General features: G+C 51.6%; 6 protein-coding genes across 6 annotated transcripts; 4 read left to right on the top strand and 2 right to left on the bottom strand.

Moving 5' to 3' along the window:
* Positions 1-18: 18 nt before the first annotated feature.
* Positions 19-1437, bottom strand: BCR38DRAFT_488958 (uncharacterized protein; the record flags this gene model as incomplete). The annotated part of the gene is made up of 1 exon (XM_040864346.1): positions 19-1437. The coding sequence occupies one exon, from the start codon at positions 1435-1437 to the stop codon at positions 19-21; it is 1419 nt and encodes a 472-aa protein (XP_040711916.1).
* Positions 1438-2059: 622 nt separating this feature from the next.
* BCR38DRAFT_412926 (uncharacterized protein) lies at positions 2060-4333 on the top strand (the record flags this gene model as incomplete). Its single annotated transcript, XM_040858760.1, has 4 exons — positions 2060-2133; positions 2552-2929; positions 2992-3942; positions 4081-4333. The coding sequence occupies 4 exons, from the start codon at positions 2060-2062 to the stop codon at positions 4331-4333; spliced, it is 1656 nt and encodes a 551-aa protein (XP_040711915.1).
* Positions 4334-5601: 1268 nt separating this feature from the next.
* BCR38DRAFT_445939 (uncharacterized protein) lies at positions 5602-6184 on the top strand. Its single transcript, XM_040861060.1, has one exon. The coding sequence runs from the start codon at positions 5619-5621 to the stop codon at positions 6012-6014; it is 396 nt and encodes a 131-aa protein (XP_040711914.1). The 5' UTR covers positions 5602-5618; the 3' UTR covers positions 6015-6184.
* Positions 6185-6196: 12 nt separating this feature from the next.
* BCR38DRAFT_477485 (uncharacterized protein) lies at positions 6197-15890 on the bottom strand. The gene is made up of 7 exons (XM_040863074.1): positions 15351-15890; positions 15245-15287; positions 13797-15194; positions 13404-13744; positions 8880-13341; positions 6380-8829; positions 6197-6317 (listed from the first exon to the last, which is right to left on the bottom strand). Exons 1-7 carry the CDS (start codon positions 15463-15465, stop codon positions 6298-6300), a joined length of 8829 nt encoding a protein of 2942 aa, XP_040711913.1. The 5' UTR covers positions 15466-15890; the 3' UTR covers positions 6197-6297.
* A 416-nt stretch (positions 15891-16306) lies between these two features.
* BCR38DRAFT_488954 (nucleoporin Nup186/Nup192/Nup205) lies at positions 16307-21523 on the top strand (the record flags this gene model as incomplete). The annotated part of the gene is made up of 4 exons (XM_040864345.1): positions 16307-17108; positions 17155-20883; positions 20943-21367; positions 21464-21523. The coding sequence occupies 4 exons, from the start codon at positions 16307-16309 to the stop codon at positions 21521-21523; spliced, it is 5016 nt and encodes a 1671-aa protein (XP_040711912.1).
* Positions 21524-22350: 827 nt separating this feature from the next.
* BCR38DRAFT_445933 (dicarboxylic amino acid permease) lies at positions 22351-25017 on the top strand. The gene is made up of 3 exons (XM_040861059.1): positions 22351-23274; positions 23475-23768; positions 23824-25017. Exons 1-3 carry the CDS (start codon positions 22844-22846, stop codon positions 24848-24850), a joined length of 1752 nt encoding a protein of 583 aa, XP_040711911.1. The 5' UTR covers positions 22351-22843; the 3' UTR covers positions 24851-25017.
* The last annotated feature ends 1231 nt before the right edge of the window (positions 25018-26248 follow it).

The following is a 26248-nucleotide window of genomic DNA, read 5'->3' as shown; positions in this document are numbered from 1 at the left end:
GATATACCAATCGACAAGCTATTGAAGATATGCCCAGAGATTATTTAGACTTTCCGCCAGGCTTGGATGCGCCCATACAGCTGCTTCAAGATCCCACCACTTGACACCGCCCATCATCGCCGTCTGGACAATGGACATTACTTCCCCTCCTTCGACTCCTAGGCAGGTGAACCCAAGGATATCTCCCGTCTCCGCGTCAACCGTTGCCTTCATCAACCCTCGTGTCTCGTCAGTCTCTATAGCCCGCGCAACATAACCCATTGGCATCCTGGCAGTCTTGGTTTTCCGTTGCATCGTCTCAAGGTCCCGTTCATGTAAACCAACGTGGGCGAGTTGTGGATCAGTGTATATGACATATGGCGTCAAAATACGGGATCTGGACGCCTGGGTGGTCGTCAATGACACGGTGTTTGCTGGTACCGATGCTAGAATGAGGTTCGCCCGTATGATTCGGAAGTCATCATATGACATGTGCGTGAATGCCGGCCCGCCGTGCACATCCCCCAACGCATATATCCCCGACGCGGTCGTTTCGAGCCTCTCGTTGACAACAATGTGGCCACGACTATTGGTCTTCACACCAACCCAATCAAGATTCAGCATGTCCGTGTTTGGTATGCGTCCTGTGGCGAACAAAATGTGACTACCTGATATCGATCCCGCCCGGTCGGTTTCAAGCACTATAGGTCTTCTTTTATACCCCGCGTTCGAAATGGATACGGCGGAGGTCAAGAGATGAATCCGTATGCCGTCTTCCTCTAGTATCTTGTTCAAGGACACTGCAACGTCCAGATCTTCTTTTGGCACCAACTGTGCCGCTCTCTGTATGACCGTTACTTCGGCTCCCAATCTCCTGAACAGCTGCCCAAACTCCAGTCCAACGTATCCCCCACCCAGCACAATGAGGTGTTCTGGAACCTCAGCCAACTCCATAATCGACGTCGAATTCAGAACTCTCTTCTTGTCAATCCGATCCAACCCTTTTAAGTTCGGCGGACGCGGCCTCTCGCCCGTGTTGATCAGAATAGTTTCTCCCCTTACCGTTTTCTCCCCCCCCGCGATCATCTGAACAGCTAACGTCTTCGGCGCTGAGAAACTCGCCTCGCCGTTGATTACATCAACACCCACCAGCCGCTTCCTACTGCCATCAGCCCGGCTACTGACGATGTTTCGTTTGCGTTGCCGTATCTTTACCATATCTATGGCTACCTTCTCAGTCTGCACGCCATAATCCTCACCCCTCCTCGCAAGATACGCAACCCGACCAGAAGCGATCATGGTATTGGTTGGCGTGCATCCCTCGTTGACACAGGTGCCACCAATATGAGCTCCTTCTATGAGGGCTGTCTTGCGGCCAGCCGCCGCGAAGGCACTGGCGAGAGGCGTCCCGCTTTGGCCGGAACCCACAATGATCACGTCGTAGTGGGCCGACGTCATGGTCGCGTTCAAGGTCGGGAACGACTTATACCATACTGGGGACTCGAGAGCCTCCGAGCACATCTCGAAACAAGATCAATGCGTCAGCAGGATGGTGTTTGCGGAGCACAATAGCCTGGCCAGACAACGGGGGGGAGTGATACGGTGATTCGTTGAAGCCTGCACTGTACGAAGCGATATCACTCATCGATGCGGCGCAGGTCTCTCATGTTTCCAACGGTTGTGGAAGACGGCTTCAAGACATATGGCACTGGTCTTGAAGGCTCGCAGAAAACTTTTCCTTCGTCCTGGTTTATCCAGCCGGTGCGTACGGATGTCCGGCGATGAGTAAGCGCCCGCGGTGGGCAATACACTTTGTGCGACCAGCACGCTGTGAAATTGTCCAATCCATAAGTACTCTCGTTGATCATACAACATGTTGCTTTCAGTAGAGTATCGATTACAATTGCTCGCCCCGATGCCTCAAGTTCTAGTATGTTGCGATATGAGCCACAAGCAATGGAGCACAATAATGAACATTTCAAAAGCTTCATCCAAACACCTGATTCTGAAGAGACTTTAGAAACCCTAAAGCTCCGAAGGCGTCCTATAGTTAAGCAAAGACGGATCTAGTGTTCACAAGATGACGCGGATGGCAGAGAACTTTACATTCAAGATAACGTCGGGCCCGCAGCCGCCGCCGCCGAGAGCAACTGTGTGAGTATGCACACTTCCTGATATTTATTTCCGTATCTCGACCACAGTTTCTAGATAGTGGGATTGCTGATCCAGGTCAACTAGTGAGCTAAGGCGAAGATCGCTCTCCCTTTCACTCTGAACCGTTATTGCTTCTTATCCAGAGCGACGTTCTTGGAATCAGAAATTCATCTGGGCAACCGAAGGCATTCGACAATCACGCCACTACGGATCCACGCCTTCCTCGAATTGGGCTGCGGGGCCATGTCGCTTGGCGTTCTTGAACGTGAGGCTGAAGAGGCTGCCCACATGGGGCCGAGCCATGTTCCAAGATTGCGGGTTGACATAGAAATGACAACATCATCAAAGCTGCATCATCTGTTCTCTTCGATCTCCCAATCTTGAGCATCATGGTTTCTTGAAGCTACCACAGCTGAAGAATATGCCCCGCAGCCACCAACGACCGCCAGATGGGCCGTGCCTCTTTCAGACACATTGACGGGTTCGAAATGTGCTCTGTCAGTGAATCAACAGAGTCAGATGTCACGACAGATTCCCCCAGCAATCAGTCAGGCGTCAGTAGCGTCGATACAGATCACCAGGGTAGCAACAATGCTGATGTCATCCAGTCGGTGCTGCCGGGCCAGTGGGTATTCTCTGTCAGCTCCCTAGCTCCGAAAGCTAGAGTCCCTGGAGCTCAAACCACTGCGGAATCGTGGGAGGCTCACAGAGAGGAGATACAGCGCCTATATATCAGTGAGAACAAGCCCCTCAAGGTGGTCGCTCGGATAATGAAGACCAAGGGCTTTCATGCGACGTGTGTACTCATGGTCTAATTCAAAATCAGCGCGTTTGGTACGATGGCTTACTGTGCCCTAGTGAACGCATGTACAAGACGCGTATTGCTCAATGGGGGACCTTTAAGAACAAGCGCAGGGAAGACATATCCAAGATGCTCCAAGTCCGACGCCAACGTAGCGCACTGGGCAAGGCCAGTGTCTTCTATCGAGGTGGAAGACCCATAGACATTAATTCATACCTGCAGAGAAATGGACTGTCCATCTACGACCTCGCCGAATTCGGTGTCGTTGGCACGCTTCCGGCCAATCTAAGGTGCACGACGCCGCCACCGATAGACCAGAAACACCTCGGCCATCCCGAAGTGCTTCACGTTAAGAAGCTAGTCATCGGCTGCTTCCAGGAAATGGTGAAGAATTGTTACGGTGCTGACACTCGACCGCCGTACGCAATCCTCAATGAATATGAATCCAGCGGGGCGGTCAAGGTCATAGTCCGCTTGAGGGCGGCGCGGTACCTGTTCACCGAGAGTTTCCACAACGAGGGCGGCCAACTTGCTTTAGACGCCTTCCAAGGACTTGGCACACTCCTGCAAAATTGGTCGCCTCTGGCATTTCTACACTTGATGACAGGATCTCTCGTGTTTCCGATTCCGGGTATAACTGCCGAACTGTGGAAGTATCTAGGTGCATATTCAAGCGTCATGTTTGACAAGAAAAATCCGTTGACGAGGGCATTTACCGCGCTGAACAACTTCTTCCACGAGCATGACTTCGCTTTCCACTTGGATTTCCTCGCTAACTGCATTGCCGGCATGTGCCAAATGCTGTGCGAATTCGACGCCAACCCCAACATCTCGTCGTTGCCATATCATGCCGTCTTCCGCATCGGGGTCAGTCCTTTCGAGAGGCGACTCACGAGTTGCCGGCCTCCGGTCAAACCGCTCCACGGAGTGCCCACCAAAGGCGTGGCAGTCTATAAATCGAAGTCAATTGTGGAAGACCAGATCTTCCGCATGCTCGAGTTGGAACTGTATGTCTACCAGCACGGGTATCTCGACTTGGAGCTCCCCAAGCTCGCATCCAGATTTTTGGAGGACATTGAACAGAGCGGCCAGGACCTGAAATTCCTGCAGCACCATTGTCTGCATGCGCTGGCCAGACACCATAGGTGTCTCGCCGGTGGAGAGCCCGCCTCGTCGAGCCCGCGGCACGAGATGGCGAGATATTACCTCGAGAAGGACATTGAGGTGGACGATTCGACGGGTTTGCCTTCACCGTTCAAGCTGACCGGGCTGCTGAAATTGCTAGAGGAGTGGTGTCGGGAGGCGGGCGACATGGACCGCGCGAGAACGGCCAAGGAACAGCGTAGGCGCCTGATGGACGAGTGGCTCACTACGATGGGCAAGGCCAAGCCCGTCTAAGGCCGTCTCACCGTCATCTATGGCGGCTTTTTGAACGTCATGCATGTCTATGATTAACGAGTTATGATACCCATAAATATTATGTTACGATGATCGGGCTTTGAGGGCGTTGGGTCTGTATGATCCTCGATGGCTCACGCGTATCACCCATCAAATGGTAAGGTGTTTCAATCGCTATGAAGTTGCGACGAATCAATCACTTATTGCGATACCAAGCTTAACTGATCCCGAGCTTCACGAGAAGGACGCTTGTTAAGAGTTTGGAGATCTTGCTCAGAAATCTGTCTGTTTGAGGTTTCAGCGTCTCAAATGCCGGAACCCTGCATAGTGTCGTTCATGCCGACTTGGTTAGACGTTCTTCTCGGTAGCTCGCCTAACCGCCACATGAAAAAAGTTAAGGTTTCACAACTCCAGCACCTGTGGTAGATCTCCAAGATTCTCCAAAAATAAAAGTTGGTTATAGTACTGTCTTGGCTAGCAGGCGGCGTAGATCATACATTTGCACGTCGCAACTGAGGTTCGCATCACCCGTAATTGTAATGCCTAATGGAAAAGTTCAGCATGGGGGTGGGTGAGCATTGGGCTCGGTTCGTGTGGTGTCGATGATTAAAAGGCGGTTAAGTCCTCACTTCGTCTGTTAACTCGAATGAGTTCTTCTGGGTTATTTCGTTTTCTAAACATTCTTTTGTACGGGTACATGTTTGTATATGTGAAATGATTCTGGGATGAAATGAGTTGAGTTAATGCAATAAGATTTCACGACTCGAGAAGGGAAAATAAGAACACGATACATCGAAATTCGGCTGGACCTGGCAAGCGAGCTTCAAAAAGGGATACACTCACTCACTCGCCATCTCAATCTACCAACCAAAACCATGTGCGACAACACCAACGGTGCCCTGGCGCCCTTCTGCGAGCCGGCGAACGGGACGCGGTTGAATTCGGAGGACACAGTCTCAGGTAAGCCATCACCGCCAAACAAAACACAACTCTACTTTCACCTGACTTACTGGTAACAATAGTAACCTGGTCCCGCTCCTTCTTCAACACGACGGATAATGCCCTCATCGAGATCCAAGCCGATTTCTCTCCTTCGTCCTCCTCATCAAACTTCACATCCAACGCCCTCCGCGCAGGCACCGGGTCCTACGGCTGGGATCTTTCCAGCTCTAAAATCGCCCTCTCAAACAACGACGAAGAAAGCGTCCAATGGACGCAATTGTACATGGTCCTCTTTCCCGCCGACTCCGAGAACACCACCGAGAGTAGTCGGATCGCGGGGCCCATGGTAGGAATTGTTTCTTCTTCTTCATTAGGTAACAGCAGTAGCAATTCCTTGGACAATTCAAGTGGAAGTAAGACCGGGAATGGCATCAATCCAGCTGCCATCGTCCTCCCCGTCATCTTCGGGGTCATGCTGCTGGGTTTGACTGGGTGGTATCTGCTTATGAAGAGGTGGGATCCGGGTTTCAGTCTTAGGACTCTGGTTACGGTTGGAAAGGGGAAGAAGAATAAGGTTCCGGCGGTGGCAAGTAGTTGGGTGGGCATGAGGGATGTCGGTGCTGGGACTGGGACTGGGGTTGGAGCCGGAGCTGTCTCGGGGTTGTACGCGAAGCCGAAGGATGGGAGGAATGTGTTTAGGGATGAGATGAGGAGGCAGGATAAGGAGAATCAAGGTTAGAATGATTTTGTCGACGGTTCATGAGGTCTTGTTTATGCTGAAGCTATGGGGTGGGAACCGGCGTTTGGGGGAGATTTTGGTTTACTAAATTGGATGTGCGGAATAATGGACGCCCTGAAGGGCTGGTACGAGCACACGGGGTGTTGTGCGTCACTGACTCAGACACAAAAAGGATAGAAAGAGTACTTCTCTCGACGAGTAGCTAATGATATAGATGTCCAAGGAATAGCCAACCCAGCAAGTGTATGAAATTTGTATTGTACACGGGTATTGTGTAACGTCTTCAAGCATATGCAGCCCAACCTGTTCAAAGTTCAATCAGTACACGTTCCGAATCAGTTTGGTAAGCGAGAGCAAGGACTTACCAGAATACAGCACCGCCAGGTTCCTTTCATCCGTCGCCTGGTTGATCAAGTCGTTCACCGTCGCAGTGACACTCAGCGTCTTGCTCAGCTTCTTCCGCACCACCTCGAGCGCACGGTCGGCCTCACTCGGCTCATTCACCACACTTCCTCCATTACCAGTTCCCCGCTTCCTCCTAGGATCTAGCTCGCTTTCCGTAGGCCCGCCGGCCCCGGGTTCATCGTTTTGTCGCGTGTCTTGCAATCTCGCCATGCGTACAGGGCTCATGGACCACGAGTACAGTGGATCGTACCGTAGAACGTCGAGGATGGTCATGATGGAGTATGTCTCCTCACGCAGAGCATCAAGCGTGAACTCACAGCAGCGACGGAACACACCCTCCGTCCGCGTAATGCCCATACCATCGATAATATCACGCGTGAGGCGGAAGGGGACAAGCTCGGGGACTGGGAGAACGCGGCCCATCTCGAATGCCACTCCCAGATCTATATGCACGACTTCGCCTGTGTGCGAATCTAGCAGAATGTTGTGCCCGTGGCGGTCGCCTAAGCCGAGGACATGGCCGAGGATCGAGATTGCCGCGGTGGTGCGCGTATATGCTGTTCGTTTGGTATACCACTCGTCTGGATCGACAAAGTACTCGGTGAAAAAGTACCGCATGACAGGCTTGAACCGGTCGGTGACTTTCTTGAAGGTGGCCAACCTTGTTTCCACAGACTTATTCTGCACATTTGATATTTCCTTTCGGCAATTATTCCCCTTGAGATCTTTGGGATGATAGCGCTCGTGTGCTGGCATGAGGTACTCATGAAGCGGAATCGTGTTCGGAACAAACTCAATGATGCCAGATGAAGCCGTCAACGGTAACACTTTGTAAGTCCGGATGCCGAGATTGCGTTGCTGCGTTGATCGGTGCAGCTTCAAGACCGATGACACAGCCAAGAAAACTTGTTCCATGATAGCATCCTGGCGGAGATCATCGTTTCCGCCTTTGACGAGTTGTTTGAATCGTTCGCCATTGTTCCCAACCAGAGTGATAATCTTGGGGGCGCTCACGCCCGATGCTATCGTCATATTGGGCTCAATTTTGATCACGTATGGAACTCGCGAATAGTCTCGGTTGGCCGAGAGCTCCATCTGCAACGTGGGAGGGGGAATCCGATATTTGGCCAGCGAGTTGATCAGCGCTACACCAGCACCCGAGTCTTTAATGGCGATCTTCTGCCCTGCCTTATAGCGCGAATCTCGGTCAACAGCCAGGGTGTGGTATGCCTTGCTAGTCCTATCGATTGATAACCATATCTTCGATACCGCCTCGTTCTGTTGGAGCTTTTTGGAGACCTCGGTTGTTGCTTTCTGTCTGAGTACTGCCACATCGTCGTCCTTATTCATGCGAGATCTTGTACCTGACCAAATTTGGTACATACCGTGGTATGGATGGTCTACACATATCCGGTACACCAGGTCTATTAGTACCCTCTGGAAAAGGCTGGCCTGGTCAAGAAGACGGGAGGTAAGCTGATTCATCAGCGGCGCGAACTTCCGGGTTGGCACCTTGTCGATGTATTTTTTGACGGCCTCGTTGAGAAAGTCTTCTCCAGAACGCTCAAGCCAGAGAGCTGCAAATCGAAGTGCATCATTATTGTGTTCATTCGAGACACTGAGGGACAGAAGATAATTCTCCAAGCTTAGACGAACGAACTCACTGCGGCTTTGCTCAACGCGGCGTAGCTCTTGTTCGTCGAGGTCAAGCCACTGCTTGGCCTTCGCGAGGTGATTCTGATAACGCCCCTTGGTCTGAGAATCCCTCGTGCTGGAAATGAGACCCTTCAGTTGGGTAACTTCGTCGCTCTTTCCTTGCCGAAGATGCTGCAGACGAGCAAGATCTTCAAGCCCGTCAGGGTTTTGAAGCTGCTCATCGCAGAACATGGCAAACTGGTGGTATACCTTTCCTGCTTCTTGGCCATCTGACTTGCCCCCCAGCTCTTTCAGAGCTGGCTGGAGGTAGTTCTTCTGAATACTGTCTGGTTTTTCCAGCCTTGCGACCGAGACCTGATATCCAATCTTGGCCAGGAGATCGCTCCGCCTGACGGGAATCGTCTGGTTTTTGAGGTCAGAGTCATCATCGATGCTCTGAAGCATGCGAATTGACGAAGACATCTCGCCATGATCCCACAAGGAATTGGCCGCTTCGAGCTTTGCGGCTGCGTCGATGTTCAGGCCAAGTTTGTAGCTCGGCGAGATCAGGTCGTTCAGAGCAGTTGCGATATTGAGCGACTCTTGAGTTGCTTGATGGAATCGGTAGACGGTGGATGATAGCAGCATTGACTTGACTTCCACCAGTCTGGTGTTGGGCTGGTTCACATCGCCCATGGCACGGACCTGGAGATTATGGCCTAGTATGCTTAACGTTGTTTCCCTACATGAGAGAATGTGGCGAACATCTGCGTATCTTGTTCTGGTTAGTGAGGCCTTCCATCGAATGACCTATGACAGACTCACCTCCCGCGCTTCATCCATTTGGATCGCTCTTCAAAAGTCGTCAGCATGTTGTCGAGCTCGGCAGAATTCGATATGTTCAGCACATCATCCAATTCTGTCAAAGCGGCTAGTGTTCCCATATTCTGCCTGATGCTTGCTGTACTGATGTCGCGCTTGACAAGATTCTGCATGGCTCGACTGAGGCCATTGTGAATGGCCGAGCGGGCATCTTCAAGCGTGTTCGCTTGGTGACAGCCCTGGTAAGCCTTGTAGAGTGTCACGGAAGGGTCAATTGTGGACGCCGGGACAGGCAAGTTCCAGATTTCTAGTCTCCGCGCATTGACGAAGGTGTGGTCAACGGAAGCATATGCTCCATCCACAGTTTGTTGCGTTTGCAGCGAGTGCGATAGCCCCGAAAGACCGAGGCTATTCAGTGTTCCAACTAGTGATTGGCTGTCTGCGTTGGAAGCTGGGTCTCTTCTGCGGACATGACTGTCATATTGGGCCCCACGAAAGGCCAGACTCTTGTGAGAGTCTTTCTCATATTCAAGTCGCGCGAGGACATTGCGAAGGCTTGCGTTGGTGTGCAGGCCATAATAGGCATCAGGGTCATCGATATTCTCGAAAATGTCCAAAAGGACGTCCGTAGATTCCTGAGCTCGGACGGTCGAAGAACGACGAGAACTGCCTGACCCTTCCGATTCAGCTGACTCCACGAACAGCAATGCGGTTTTAAACATACCGCATCGCGTGGCAGCGGAAGCAGCAACCGATAAGTCAAGATCCAACCACTGGGACCGGTCAGCTATTGAGGTCTCTCCTGGCAGACACCGAGTTCTAAGATAGAGAAGCGCATTCAACAATAGGCTCACGTTGTCCTTGGCCTCTGGCGATGCCAGCCCTAACCAGTCATTCAGGACTGCCGACAGCTTTTTCTTGGCAGACTGGTGGGCATCATGTTCAAACAGGAGAACCAGATGAATGATAAATGGAAACGCCTGCTCTGCGAAACCTTTGACGCTCGAGAGGATTTGGGGCAAAGCACTCAGAACAATACTTTCCGGGACTGACTGGGTCAAGTGTATCGTGAGATGTTGACACCATTGTGGGCTTTCAATTGCCTCGCTAGCGAAAGTGAGACTCAGAGATACCGACTCTACCGGCACGTTGTCAGAAGGAGGCGGACGGTACAGGCTCCAATCCGAAGCCACACGCAGTTGGGGAGTCAAGACTTTCTGGCACGCGGCTAACAAGTCATTATCTTCTTGAGCCGCGGCTTCGGAAACAATGGTCCTCAGCGCGGACTCCGCTAGTCCAGCATGAACCCCATCGCTGGCTGCGGTAAGAGACTGCATCAGACCCAATAATCCTTGCTCAGAGCTGTGTTCATCGGAAATCTCCTGGTATTGAGTCGGCAAATGAGATTCTTGAAGCAGCGTTTGATCAATATCGCCTGATGCGGCGAAACTTCTTCCAATGACACGACCTGTCCATACTAGGTATTGTTCATTGTTGGCCCTGGCGTGGGAGCTTTTCCAGAGAGGGGTGGCTAGTTCCAGGGCTGCCTCATCAGAATTGACGGCATCCGCTCGAAATGAGGCGGGGAGCCTGAAGTCTGTGCAGAGCATCTCTAGAGCCAATCTCCGGGATGGGTCGTTTAGGAGAGGCTGATCGCTGCCTTCATCACGAAGAATCTCAAGCAATAAATTGCTCTCATGTGTCCCCCGTTCAGCGTTCCCAGAAGATCTGACTCGCGCTGCAGAATGCGTGATGGCCTTGAACGCAGAAAGTTGCTGTTCATCCTGTAATAAGGGGGATTGGTACGCTTCGAGGTACTTTGTCAACCACGAATGGAACTTCTGAGCTTTAGTCATGGTGGCTTTATACTGGCTTTCCTGGGTCGTACTCGCTTGGCTAGACTCCAAAAATACCCTTAAGGAAGCCAGGGTGGACAAGGCATAGCCAGCCAAAAATGAGGGAGACTGAGACAATGATTCCGATCCGTGTTCCAAAAGGTATTGTGTCATACCGAGTGCATCATCCGCGCATTCAGAATCGACAACCCACGGGCGCAGACAATGCAGCAGCATCTCCAGGGGATACGAGTCCCAAGCCAAGGGCCCAGCCAGACATATCAACAAACGAACTTTTCGAATCACGGAACAGGCGTGTAAAGCTCCTAACGCGGGGTGGATCATGTTAAATAGTTTCCTGGCAACTGTAACGACCAATGCGGGAGTCCATATGTTGGGCATTTCGTACTCCGTACGGCCGCATAGGAGTGCCATCTGCCTTGTGAGATATTTGGCGCGGAAAGACGGTTGCTGGTTCGCAGGTAACTCAACTTCGGAATGTCCACACTTTTTAATCTCATCCAAGATTTCGGCCGCGTACGCAAGATTGTCCTCCTTTGTCCAAGATCTTTCAATTGGATCGTCTTGGTCTACCATGGTGAAAAATGTGGCGATAATGTCCGCGAAGTTGATGTAGACACTTTCCAGAAAGGGCTCCCGACCAAGCATTTTTCTGATTCGAGTTTCTCCCGCTTGGCTTTGCTGACTCTTGGGCATACTGATGTCGTGAGCTATGCTGTAGGCAAAAACCTTTGAGAAAGAGGTTCGGATGAGTTGGGTGGGAGACTGGTGTAATGACTCGGCGAGTTCTGCCACCGTCGAGTCCTGTCCACGCATGGTCATCAGAGCAGCGGCTTCCGCTTGTGCACGCTTCAAAAGTTCTTCCAAATCAGAGAAGCCAAAGATCTCATAGGCGATACTCTCAATTGATTCCTCGTCAAGCCAAGTATATAGAAGTTGTGGCGCAAACAGATCAAACAGACGTTGTGGACTGTCAAGACCTAGTTTGGTGGCAACCTTTCGGAGGCAGTATGCCGCATGTTTCGTTGACTCGCGTACGTTACCAGGTGTTTCGAAGATATGATAAATGCACCGCCGTAGTAGTGTCGGCCACTGCTGAGCTAGCTCACCAAGTACAAAGAGCCTCAATGCTATCCCCTCGAGATTACCGGCATCTGTGGGTAGGCTATTGAGAATGTTCACGAAGACCTTGTCATGCATTTTTAGAATGTACCTCTTAAAAATGTTCGGGAGTTTGGCGCCGATGAAGAACTTGACGGATATGGTGCCTTGCTCAAGTAAGTTGAAGAGGGTTTCGACGGTAGTGGGTAGTTTGAGGCCTTCCATGAACTTCTCGTTCACTTCAGTCAGCCCGAGAAGCAGGCGAGAAAGTGCAGTCTGAACTTTCGGGGACAGAATATTGCTTGGGAATGCTTTGGTGATGAAAAAGTGGTACAGCTCGCCGACTATCGCTAATAGATCACTCCTTTCATCCTGCCACAGCATTTTCAAGCCCTGGATGGTATTGATGCAAGTAGTGAGGGCCACCTCACAACTGGAGAAGGCACTTGCGCCGATTATGCCCCCCAGTTTCTCGACAACTCTCGAAGCGTCATCGGAGCTGATAACGAGATCACCGGCAATAAGTTCTTGGATCAAACTACGGCAAGACAGGAACATTTCGTCGGACGAGGCTAAAAAGCTATCGAGAAAAATCGGCGGCACGAGGCCCACCTGCCCTGGATCTTGACATAAGACGCCCAGAAGTTGAAGTCTTTGTCCTGTGTCCGAGTAGAACGAGTTTGAGTCAAACATGGAGCATTGCCGCCGGGATATCTCAAAGGACCTTGAGACAATGCCGGACCGGCTCTGCTGAGAACCAAAGCCATCATCGTCCACATCCATAATGTCATCGCCACCTCGAAACGGCTGCTTAGTTCTGTCCTCGCGGTATTCCACCGATATCTCAGAGAAAAGACGAGCGAGTTGGGGCAAATCTTTTAAGAACCGCTCAAGTGGAGCCGTAGAACACGCCGGTAGATAGGGTCGAACGCTTTCGAGGATACTCTCATAGAGCGACTGGCTCTCCGGTGCCTCCGGGATAGCTCTGAGACCATCCTTCAAAACCTCAAACAAGATCGGTTCCAAGTTCTGGGATTGTGTCGAATTTACCTCGGTAAGATGGGGAACTGTGAAAGCCACAGTTATTAGGCAACACATGAGACTTTGAAGCTTTTTAGTCGATATCTGAGATGAGCCATCTCCTCGTTTACTCCAACTTTCGCACAGAATCCCTACCTCTTCGAGTTTGGGATGTAGCAGCTCCGCCACGAGCTTTCTGGTAGCTCTCGAGTCGGAGGTTTCAGTTACCTGCATAATGGACTTGGCATTAGAGTCTTGCGGACGACGTCGTATCGACGGCGCATTTTCACGGTCTTCTAGTAACAGAAGATATCGCACGATGTCTGCACGTTCCTGGAGGAAACTCCAAGACTCGCAGATGGGGCCGCATATTGCTTGTGGAAACCCCGATGGGATAAAAAGGGGTATGCCACAAGACACTCGAAAAAGGTTGATTATCTCTAGTGGATCAACATGCGCAGAGTGGAAAGAGATGAAGGTTATGTCGGCTGCTAATGTCAGTGCAACGGAGTCTTGTAAACGAAATGAGTGAGAGCAGAGTGCGACCTACCGGGATCCCATCTGAGGGAGAGCCAACGTACAATGTGATTGCCCGTTGCGTAACTGGCACTTGGGAGTTGATAGTTCCTGAGTTGAAGTAACGTGGTCATGAGAATGATCGATGCATCTACCGCGATGGCAGGGCCGCTGATATCTGCTGCTGTGACGACGCTGTTGACGTCGTCTGATATGTCACGGTAGGGTAAAAGGTCGTTCGACACGATCGAGTGCAAGAGAATACATGATGCGCGACAGTTCCCCGATATGCTCACATTGCGTGCGGCTATATACCATAGCTGTTTCCATGCTGAAACTAAGGAGTCGTGAGTGGCGAGCCCTGATTGAGCGAGACTACCCAGCATGTCAGTCAAAATTATTTCCAGGGCAACGCTCTGGTCCTCACCTGGCACTGGCAATCAATGCCCATGTTACCAGCTTGCCGTCTTTATGGCCGGTCAAGCCGATCAACAAGGACAGAGTCTCAGCCATATCTGGGGCCGTCAAGGTGATATTCGAAATGAAAAAAGGGATTATCTGCATCGCGGTAAACTGTACCGAGTGGTCGATTGAACGAAGCTTCTGGCGGAGCCTACTTGCACCTTCAGTTGTGCGTCTTTTCTTGCGCGGCTGCTCATCGTCTGCATCAACAGGGGTAGTCTGTGGTCGAGATTCCTTCCATAAGACACCTTCGAGAAGAGCAAGAACCTGTATAAAGGCCCATTTCCGCTCTGCTTCAACATTGTTGGGCCGAAGGCCAAAAAGATGTGTGTGAAATGAATGGCTGTGCCGAGGAACTCTTGAATATGTCAAGTCATCTTGTTGAAGCTGGGCACGGTCTTCCCGCCTCGAGTATTCGGTCCAGAGCAACTCGCAGAGATCCTCGATGTCTGCAAGAATACTCGACTCTCCGCATCGCACTAGACATTCGAGGCCGAGGTGTATACTCAACAACGTCTTGAGAATCTCTGTTTGTATGCTGTTGATCAGGGCATTGTCTTGTCCACCTTTTCTGTCAGGCCACCAGTAACTTATCAATGGAAGCAACTCGCGAGTCAGGAAGTTTGCGTGGTCGCTGTCGTCTGTTTGAGCGAACGCCAATATCACGTGAAGTATCGCGAAGCCGAGTGGTATGGACTCTTTATTGAGAGACCGGAGCTGAAGAGCTTGTGTCACAACAGATGAGATGTCCTTGGAACGCTGGAGGAGTGGGGCGTTGGCAGCTGATACTAGTGACAGAAGACATTGAAACAGATCCTGAAGACGGGTGCTCTGCTTCTGTTTCTGACCCCCACCGCGTGAGAGCGATGAATTCGAGCTCGATCGTAGCGTGGAGAGAGCATTGGAGAACGCTTGCGTAGTTCCTGGCGCCGGGGATGCACGAGATGGCCCCGAATCTCTGTCGCCATTCTCGATATACTGCGTGATGGTCTTGACGGTGAAATCGACACACGACAGCCAGCTCTCAGCATTGTAAGTCGCAAGAAGCTCAACCCTAGCAGGCTGGCTGACTAGAACAACGAGGGCTTTGATGTAATTTTGCAGGAGGGGGCTTATGAGGTCGTCGTCGGGTCCGGGAAGTGTCTCGATGATATGGTCAACCACTGCCAACAAGGTTTTTCGTTTGAATTTTTGGGCTCCATTCTCGATGACCGACTGCAATGCCTTGCCACACTTTGCAAGTCTATCCTCACTTGTCTTGGTCCCACACTTCGTCTTGCTTAAATACACCGACTTTTCAGCGAGGGTACAGTGAAACACGGCATCTAAGAGGCTGTGGTATTCCTTGTCCTTGATTTTCGAACTGCAACTATTTAGTAGGGATTTCGGCTTGCTGTTTACAGATAACCTTACAGTTCAGAGGCTCTAGACTTTTTCCCAAAGAGAAACAGCAAGTCTGAAGGTCTCTAGTTAGATAGCAAGTTGGATTTCGGGTACTCGTAAGCAGGGGCCTCCTTACCATCTAGAGCATTTGATCGGGCGGTTTGAGATCCACCCTTGAGTGATACTGTTGAAATGTCAGCGTCAAGACTACTAGTATCATAAGGATGCATAAAAAAACCGACATAACACATTGTCGAGGGTGACTTCACGGGGAGCTCGTGGCGCCATGTCGTTGACTGGTTTCCAGACCAACTGGATGAAACACCGGCAAAAGTGCCCCTCCCCAAAAGGAGAAGGAATTGGTCACTTCACAATGTCTAAACTCGTCCGCCTCAGATTTAATGAATGTCATCGACTTTGCGACACATTGGGTCGCAGTCATGCCAGCTTCCAGCCTTCCATCCCAGAACTAGAAGCTTGGACGATCAGTCGCGAACATTGAACTTGGCGCGACGAAATATGGGGTTCGTAAATGGTGCTTCACGTTTGAATCTGACCGAGAACAACTGAACAAAATCACCGAGCTGCATAGGGCGAATCAAGCTGAGGAAGGGATATATACAGACTGTTGCTTGTCTCGGTTTTGGGGTTGCGAATCTCATTGAGCGAGGCAGTTACAAGTGGAAGAGTTGAGACCCAAGAGCCTTGTACCTTCCGAAGGTTGAATTTCCGAGACCTGGACGGCAGAATTTACACCACCTTCCTATTTTAGGCCTGCTTCTTTGTTGACTACGGCCTGACAGCTCAGCTACCCTGTCAAAAATTTACTGGACCAATCACTGAAGATGCGCGTACAGCAGCATCAAAGATCAAAGAGAGCTCGACACGACCCGACGGCTCAAACCAGTTGAGGAGCATCCTCACAAACAGTCCAAACAATCACACAACCAAACTAGAAATGCAAACAACAACAACAACAAACAAGCGCATATAACGAACGCATCTAAACGGACATACCCCTCCTGACCTCGGCGTCATTGCTCCTATCCCGCCAACGATACGCGACGATGCGATAGAACCCACTTGTGAAAAATGGCGGAAGCTGACACTGGGCTGCTCGACGCCCTCCAGTCTCTCCATGGCGATCTTCTTGCCGCGACCGAGCGTCCAAAAGAGCAGCGTCTCGATCTGCCGGCCGAAATTGGGCCCCTGCTTGAGGTCTGGGGAGACAAGTTCAAGGCGTTTCTCGATAAGCCCACACGAAGCAAAACGAGTCGAGATGCGGTGCTCTCGGGCAAGATCACCTTGTCGGACGAGGAATACACAATCAGCAAGGAGTTCCAGGAGATCGCTCTACAGGTTGCTGATGAAGTCGACCTGGACGAGCTTGAAACATCAAGGCTGGTCTTGGAGTCGCAGAATGACGAGCAAGTCTTGGGTCGTTCACTCCGCGAATGTGCCATCATACGCTTCCATCAACAAAGAAAATACCTGCTCAGCTGCATCAGGCTATTCCTCGAGCTTTCGAGGATTGATGAGATGCCAGAAGAAATCGAGGACTGGTTGGCAGCCTACGTGAATGAGCTGATTCTCGGAGAAGGACCGGCCGCCAAAATACAGAGGCTTGTGCCCAGGTGTATGGCCGCCATGAAACATATCAGAGAGTGGCTTCACAAAATTGTCGAACAAGTAACTGGTGCCACCGTGCTTGGTCACGCCGGCGAGGCCGAGTTTCGCGAAACCATAGAATTTTCTCGTGTTAGTCTCATCCAACAACACGAGCTTCTGTCCGTCATTCTCTGCTATGCTATTGAACGACGTGTTGCCACTAGCCAAGATTTCATCGATTTCTTCAAGTCGCTGAAGGAAATTGGACGATACGACTACGCAACCGGTATGTTTATCCCACTCAATGTTGGAGGCACGCTAACCAATCTCAGTTCACGTGTTTCCACCCTTGGGCGCATTCATCACGGTATTTGGTTCAACTGAGGGCAATGGAGATCTCGACACATCCAGAAAGCTTAATGATGTCGTCTGCCAGCAGTCCGAAGAATATTCACGCAATCTGCCGTGCCTACATGCTTCAGTCAGGGCATGGTGGCTTGCTGAGTACAGTGGATGGTACATGGATGATGCTGCTGGGTCACTTCTGCAGGGCGTAGATATCGATGCAGAGGATAGACAGAGGTCGAAACAGTTCACGGAAGCTCTAAGAGACGGGGCATTCGACATGTTACTTGCAGTCGCAGCAGATGTCAAGTCCCCGGAATGGCAAGAACCAGCCAGAGTTGGCATCCGGCAATGGCTCCAGAGGAAGGCACCGGCGCTTCCCCCCGATACCCCTCCTTTCTCCGATTTCTTCCAGGCGTGTCTGATGGGCCAAATGGAGGTCTTCATCGACGCTTTCATTTCAAATCTACCAGATATTCTCCGGAAGCTCCGCATTGAAGAAGATGAGCAACGGCAACTGAACCAAGCCCACGAGCAGGACCTTGATTTGGAGAGATTTCTTCTCATCATCGCGTTTTCCTACGAGGGGCGACCAGAGGCAGCCGATGCATTCTGGGCCGACCCGGAGAGCAATCTTGCCGGCTTCCTCCAATGGGCGTCTCGCAGAGCTTCTACGCCGCTTGTCAGTGCCTTCTGCGAAATGCTTCAGTCTCTTTCAGAAGACTCTGAGTCTGCAACTTCAGCTCATGAGTTTCTCCTCGACGACGGACATCATGCGGCTGGGAAGATAAGGCGATCGCTTTCTTTGACTTGGTCCCAGATTTTGAAGGAATTGGACTTCTTCGCCAACAAGATCAGAGAGAAGCCGGTGCCTGCCCAAACACACGCTTACAAGACCGGCAAGTTCGGCAGTGAGCAGGCTGAGACCGAGCCCGAGTCTGCCATGATGTTAGAATGCTATCTCAGGCTGATGACTAAACTATCCTCACAAAGTGAGACGGTCCGAATCTTTCTGCTCAGCGAAGACAAGCCGAATCCAGTTGTGTTGCTATTCCAGCTCATCAGTAGCCTTGTGCCGTCCCGTCTCCGGGCATGCGCATTCAACACACTGAGCGCACTCATGTGTCGAAAGCGCATTGACGAAAGCAAACTCATGTGGTACTACCTGGATTCATGCCTGAGCGGTGCCTTCATCGCAAGTTCCGGAAGAACAGCCACGACGAATCCTATGCCTCCCTCGTACTATATGGAGGGTCTATTTGAGGAAATGAGCTCCCGCTTCGAGGAGTCGAGTTCCTTCATCGAGCTTCTGGCGTCTCTCACTTGTCTTCCTCAAGAATATCCCCTGAACGATGTGCTGCCCTTTCAAGAAGATCTCGGAGCAGCTACGCGCATACGCCCTGGCATCGACCCGTACATCGACTTTGCACTTGGTCATATTTTTGCCTGGAGAGTACAGGACGCCTCCGAGGTTGTGCATCAGAGGATATTACGATATAGATGCCTCGAGTTCGCTCTCACCTGCCTTTCCACCTTCAACGAAGACCTGATCATATTCGGCAATGAGGCCAGCATTTCCGTCGATGCTGCCATCTCTTCCACAGATCTTGCAAGTTATGTATCCTTGCATCCATCTGTACGTGTGATGGAGTGGATGTTCGACAGCCACGTGATTAAAGCATTATTGAACACTCTTCACCAAGATCCAGCTGAAGTTGGTGCTGCTGCTCCTGACTCGCCCCTGATTCTGAGCATTCTGCGGGCTGTCGAAGTTATCACAAAGGTACTCGACTTACAGACCACATACCTTGATCTCATTCGACCAATCGTCAAGCCACAGGCGAGAACTCAAAGTCGATCTACTTACATCCCTACCTCAAATGGCGCATATGCGTCTGTGGAGGACGGCTTGATGACGAGTCTGAACCTGGTGGCTAACCTGGGAAGTTACTGTGGCATTGGCCATGCTCACCTTACTCTCGCAAGCTTAAAACTACTCGAAAAGATATCTACCTCTCCCAAGATCATATCCGCCTGGCAGACAGGACCTGAGCGTCAAGTGCGTCGTAACAAAGCCATTGTCGCTCTAGAAGAAAACGGGAACGCCACTGCAATTGCAGGCTCATTCATTTCAGAGATGAGCAGCCCACTCGATTTATACCGGAAAACCGAGTCCCCGGGGTACCAAACGAAGATGTACATCCTCGACTTCCTCTACTCTTGCATCCGCGCAAATCCCGATCGACCTACTGTAGCACATCTGCTCCTCGGATTTCAGTGTGAAGCCGAAACACTCGGGGTTGAGGCCAGGAGCCCTTTTGATCAGGGGGCGTCGTTGTTTCATACACTCCTGGGCATAGTAGTTGAGCTTGTCATCAGCGACGAAGGGGGTATGCGACAATGGCTCATCGACCTAAAATACCGGGTAATGCGAGTTTTACGCGCGCTTTGGAGTTCGTCGCTGTCTTCCGGCATCGTTCTGGAACAACTTAGGGAGAACGAATTCGTTTTCCATGTGCTACTGCAAGGCCTGGTCATGCAGCCGTCCTCAATATGGGATGGGTTTGAGCCTAATGGTCCCGACTTCTTGACCACACCAGCAGCACAGGGCTATGTCGAATACCTATCTATGAGGTCCATGGCTTTGGAGTACATCACGCACGAGCTTTGCAGTGTTACGCAGAGTCATACCCCTGCTTTGAAGCGGCGCATCTTTGATGCCCTCACCGGCCAAGTGTTAATAGACGGTGGCGAGACGATGACCATCCCCTCCATATTTGAGCTCCAAGATTTTCTGCCTCAGGAAGATCTATTTGCGACGATGCCGCCGGAACTTAACGTATATCGAGATCTCGACATGCGGGTGTGCCTTGAAGAGGATGACGACTCGAACCTGGTGTACAACTTGGGCAAGGTAAACGAGATTCTACTGTTGAAGCGAAACCAAAATCAGCCACCGGGTACTCTTGTATCTCAGCAGGAACCCCTACCTGCAGATGTAGAGGCGGATCATGTGAAGATATATGCAGCCTACCTCAACCGCCTCACGCAGGTCAACTCCTCCAGCCACAAGATTCTGAAGGCGTGGACAACTTTGCTGATGGTAATGACCGACTCCAATGACTTTAAAGGCACCAACCGGATCTCCTTCATCCTCCAAGCATTGCAGGCCATTCTGCCCAGCTTAGAGATATATGGCTCGGACAATGTTAGCGCGGCCTACGAACTAGCCAAGCTAGCCAAGGTCCTGCTCTTCAGTCTCGACTTCAGCTCCATGGACATGACTGACAAGCAAGCTCGTTCGATCGGCAGTCTGATCAGCGACAAGCTCTTCCAGCTCTTCCAGGCATGCCTTCAGGCCATCGCAAAGTGGACCGGTCGTCCTCAACTTCGTGCCATTTACTACAGCATTTCCTATCGGTATATCACGGCGCTGGTGGATCACGGCCAGGGGATCTTGTCCGGTCGCCACAAAACGGCCAAGACAGTTCAGGTGTTTGGCGAAAGGCTCATCAACGTCGTTTGTGATGATGCTGGCGGCGGCGATGGGGCCTGCCAGACGGCAGCGCTGACCCTGCTGGGCACTCTGGTCAACCTAGGCAGGCACGAGAACAACCCTTACGTCGTGGAGACACTGAACAGGCTCAACTTTATCGGCGTCCTAGTCGACTCGCTGCGCAATATCATGGAAGAGTGGATCACGGTCAGCCAATCCGGTAAGTATAGCGTGGTTGGACAAATAAAACCTCGGTAACCAGATCTGACGTCGCAGCAGCCCCGGACCAGCAGCACTATCAAGATGCCAAGCTCGCCCTTCTGTTGCAACTGTGCCAGACGCGCGACGGCGCCAAGAATGTACTGCACGCTAACTTATTCCGCGCTATCGATCTTTCCGGGCTCTTCTCAGCCGATCCCGAGCTGCAAGTGAATGCGATGGACGCGAAAGCCCTGGCACACCACTATACCCTGCTCATCAAGGTCACCCGCATAATCGGGGCCGCTATTGTCAGCCGTGGTTCCCACAACGTCGCGCAGGGCAGGCGTTTCTTGACCGAGCACAGGCTGCTGGTCATGCACGTCCTCAAACGGTCGGCTGGGATTGGAGCCGGGCCTGGTAGAGTGGACGGCGGGCTGGAGGAGAACATACAGGAATTGGCGGAAGCTTTCATGGTTATCATAATTGCGACTGGATTTCTCGAGGTATGTCGATGCTTCCCCGTGCTGCGCCTCAATAGCGGGCCCGCATTCGGTATTGATTTTGGTCTTGGGCTGATGCTGACATTTCCAACCCCACAGTATGAAAGCGAAGCTTGTGCAACACAGCAGCCAACCACTAACACGATTCTGTTCCACTAGGGTAGCCGCTTGAGCTGAGCATGTGCAGTGGGTTATGTAATTTAAAGTCATTGTGCGACGCTGGACAGAGAAGGGACACATAAAAAGCTTGTTGGCACATATTGCATTGAGACGGCGGTTGGCTGGCGTTGGTTCAGGCGTGAGATACAATACCTGAATGGATTGAAAATGAATAACTGGCATAATCCGTATCTGGCATTGAAATGACCAGACACGCAGCACGTCGTCGACGTACACCATATGACATCGGCACATACTAACCACTGGTATGAACGCCTCCAGCGGCACTAACTGAGGCTGCCACGCAACGCTAGAAAACTTCTAGGTTAGAATCTGCGCTTACAGATTAGTTTGGATGCGAGTAGGTGACTGGCTATACATGGTTAATGCCAAGAAGTAATAATCACCAGAAAGCAGGATGTGTTCATGCCGAGTCAGTTTCCGCTCCCATGAGATGAAAGTGGGCAGTCTCAACCCCGGCAAGTACGTCGCAGCCCACAGGACCCAGAGTTCTAGGCAGTCTCTCTTATCGGCAAGTCCCAAATCACTAACATACATAGATAATGACAGGACACCGAGACACGCCATTTTATTTATGAGTTTTACGTTTGTGCTACCAGCAACATGTTAACATCCCTGGCGTTCCCGATGTCCGGAACGATGGCCATTGGCCAGCAACGTCAGCAACCTGTCATCGAGACAGGGACACGGTAAACCAGTGCTCTTGGCGGCCCTTGGCGGACCACTGTCACGCCATCCAGAGGCACTTCCGCACCGGGTCTGGTCCTGATTGAGAAGCTCCCGCCCTAAGGTGGCCTGGGCACAATCTTTTCATTGCGCTTTTTCTCTTCAGTAACCGGTAAACAGTACGGTCTCAGTTCCAGTTTGTCCCACCACTAGACATTTTCTGGGGTAAAAACGGCCGCTGAACACCCTATCTGCATGAGTGGAGGCCAGGTCTTGGCAGTGATACCGACAGAACGTTGTTAGCAAGCTGATGCATGCTTGCGCCTGGCTAAGCACCGCGAATATTGCCAATGGCGAATTCGGGAAAAGATAAGACGGTCAGCCCGTACCAATGGTGCTTGGCAGGTTGCGAAGAGGCAATCTGTGAGAGTATATGATTGACCTGGCCCCCCGCCGCCGCAAATAATTGCAGTTTCTCAGCTCTGATCGTCATTAGCCTTGCTCTGTTTCGCATCGCTTTCTTCCCCTTCTCGCTTGGGGCATCTTGGTTTCTTGAAACCATTATTTGTTCTTGTTCGGGCAGAACAGTTCCTGTGCAATCCGGACTGAGACAGCAAGCAGCCGTTGCCCACCATGAGCGTCTTTCGCCGCACCTCGTCGTCGTCAGGCGAGAAGAAAGACGGCACCTACGGCCTCACCGACGTCGAGGCCCAGCCGTCGCATCATGCCGGTGAAGGCGGCGGCGTCCTCGGCCCCGACGGCCAGATCCGCGGCCTCGAGACGGCGCCCGAGACGGCGCTGCACCGCGGTCTGAAAGCCCGCCACATCACTATGATTGCCATCGGTGGTGCCATTGGAACGGGTCTCATCATCGGCACGGGCAAGGCGCTTGCGCAGGCCGGGCCGGGATCCATCTTGATCTCTTATACCGTTGTCGGGTTTGTCGTATTCCTCGTCATGGCGGCGCTGGGCGAGATGGCCGCTTGGTTGCCCATGTCGTCTGGGTTTACGGGTTATGCGTCCCGGTTTTGCGATCCGAGTTTGGGCTTTGCGCTGGGTTGGACGTGAGCATTTTATTTTTATTTTTATTTTCCGCCTAGCATGTCGCTGCTTGATGTGGTTTCTTCTCACATGTTGAACTCGGGTGGCTTCCCCCAGATCCGATAAACTCTCTCTGCACGTTGTTGCGCTTGTAGGCGTATTCACCATCTTCGTTTCAAAAACTGCTGGGACTGCCTAGACTAACATGATGGTTTCAAAACAGATATTGGTTTAAATACATCATCGTTACCCCGAATCAACTTACCGCCGCCTCGCTTGTCATTCAGTACTGGTTACCTCGCGATAAAGTCAATCCAGGAGTATGGATTGCCATATTTTTGGTAGTGATTGTCTGCATCAACTATTTCGGCATCAGATTCTTTGGCGAGTTCGAGTTCTGGCTGTCGAGTTTCAAGGTCATCACCATCGTCGGCATCATTATTTTGTCTCTGTGCATTGCCCTTGGTGGTGCGCCTGACCACGACCGCCGCGGATTCCGATACTGGAAGGATCCTGGGTGAGTGCCAAGTTTGCCAGAAACGTTGGGAATGCCATTCTGACTCGTGGAACAGTGCGTTCAAGCCTTACATCATGGAAGGGCCGGCTGGCCAGTTCCTCGGCTTCTGGTCCACCATGGTCACTGCCACCTTTGCCTACCTGGGTACCGAGCTGGTTGGTGTGACGGTCGGGGAGGCGCAGAACCCCCGCAAGACGGTTCCCAAGGCCATCAAGCTGACCTTCTATCGAATCCTCATCTTTTACTGCCTCAGTGTGCTGCTGATCGGCATGTGCGTGCCCTACAACTCACCCGACCTGGTCTTTGCCACCACAGAAGCCACCAATAACGCCTCGGCCTCTCCCTTCGTTGTTGCCATCAAGCTGGCCAAGATCAATGCCCTCGACCACATCGTCAACGCCTGCATCCTTGTGTTCGTCTTCTCCGCGTCCAACTCGGATCTCTACATCGCCAGCCGCACCCTGTACGGTCTGGCCTCGGACGGATCCGCCCCCGCCATCTTCCGCAAGACCGACGCGCGCGGCGTCCCCATCTACGCACTTGGAGCCTCGGCCACGTTTGGCTTGCTGGCTTTCATGAACGTCAGCGACGACTCCAAGACGGTCTTCGGCTATTTTGTCAACCTGGTCACCATCCTGGGCCTCATGACCTGGATCTCCATCCTCGTGACGCACATATGGTTCGTGCGTGCGCGCCGCGCCCAGAACCTCGCCGACGCCGAAATGCCCTACGTCGCGCCCCTGGGTATCTGGGGTTCTTACGGTGCCCTCTTCATGTGCTGCCTCATCGCGCTGACGAAGAACTACGACGTTTTCACTGGTGACTTCTATCGCGCGAAGAATGTATCTAACTTCGTCACGGGATACTTAGGTATCCCGATTTACCTGCTCCTCATTGGCGGCCACAAGCTCTACACCAAGAGCAAGGGCATCAGACCCCATGAGTGCGATTTCTACACGGGCAAGGACATCATTGATCGCGAGGAAGAAGAGTTCTTGGCTGCCAAGGCCGCGCTCAAAGCTGAGAAGGGCGGTGATGCTGGTAGCTCTTTCTATGACAAGTGGGTAGCTTGGCTGTTCTAGGGGACTTCGGACGGCTTCTTTGGATGCTGTGGTAGGGAGATCTGTCTCCGCACCTGGGTATCTGATTGTTGCGGAATGCTTGGATTTAGTAGATTTGCAGTTCAGGATACATGCTTGAGTACTCATGAGCGGATGTGACCTTCAAAGGCCATAATAACAAATATTATTATTATTATTAAATACGCTGTAGGCTCGAAGCCCCGGTACCTCTACCAGTACTCCCGTATATCAAACCGTGCCCTAATGGCTGGACTAAATACATACGCTGCGTCGTCGGTTCGCCCTATTAGCGACTACGTTACATTCACTACCATACTAATAACAAATAAAATACGAATATAATCATTGAATTAAAATAATTATCGCGAAGTGTTCATCGATGAGATTGAGTTCAATGTGGGGTTGGGGGAAGCAGGGGAGCTGGAAGTGTGAAGCTGCAGTTGTACAGTTGTGCGCTTGCAGCAACTTTAAAACGTGCCCGACAACATTCGAGTTCGACGACAAAATAATCGGCGCAAGACGAGTGGAACAGCTCGATCTAAACGTTGCAGTATCCTCTAGACCGGGCAGTCATGGAAAGAACAACGGAGCACCAGAGACAGTGAATCCACGATGTGTGGCCCAAACATCCTGGGGGACTCCCCATGCGTCTTAGTTGTCGCATTCCCCATGATTCGAGATTGTGGGAATCTGCCCATATCTTCCAACCCTACACTCTTCCTAATGCTCCTCGTTCCATGTGAACGAATCCATCTTTTCATTTCAAACCCGAGTAGCTCGCCGGTGTGGCGCTGGCGAACATGGCATTTATCCAGAGATAGCACTTATAGCTAAAGTTCTACGATAGCTATCCAATCGAACGTTCTCTTCTTGTTCCAGCAGGAATTCAAATAGCCAGATCCGCCGTTCTAGGTTAGAAGCTCCATAATGGTCCGGCTCCGGGTCTAAACCCAAAAAAGGCTCGGGCTCCTTGGGCCTTGGGTGGTACGAAAAGCTGGACACCAGCACGACTCGAAGCAAGAGATCCCCAAGGAGGAACAGTTCCAAGTCCTCGTCCTCGTCCTTAGCCGGGAAAGGCCACGTAAGGGGAAACACGGCAAGCGTGGCATCCCAAGTGACGGTAGGAGGGATCAGAGGACTAAGATCGAATGGCACCAGGTCGATCTCATGTACCTCCGGTCCGAGATGTACGGATTCATCAAACGGCATCCACTAGCACCTGTAGTATCACCAGCGACGAGTCTTTACGCGTTATTTGGAAACATGACAAATTGAACGACGGCTTCGATGGTCGATCTCGGCATCCCACCCTCGTCGTCCAATGAACAGCGGTTCCCATTGACCGCAAGCAATGGCAGCAGCTTGCACCTAAAGTCGAAAATAAGCTCCGAACACTTC

The sequence above is a fragment of the Pseudomassariella vexata genome, assembly GCF_002105095.1.
Source record: "Pseudomassariella vexata strain CBS 129021 chromosome Unknown BCR38scaffold_14, whole genome shotgun sequence".
Taxonomy (NCBI): domain Eukaryota; kingdom Fungi; phylum Ascomycota; class Sordariomycetes; order Amphisphaeriales; family Pseudomassariaceae; genus Pseudomassariella; species Pseudomassariella vexata.
Note: the sequence above shows the minus strand (reverse complement) of the source record. Positions and strands in the feature narration are given on the sequence as shown.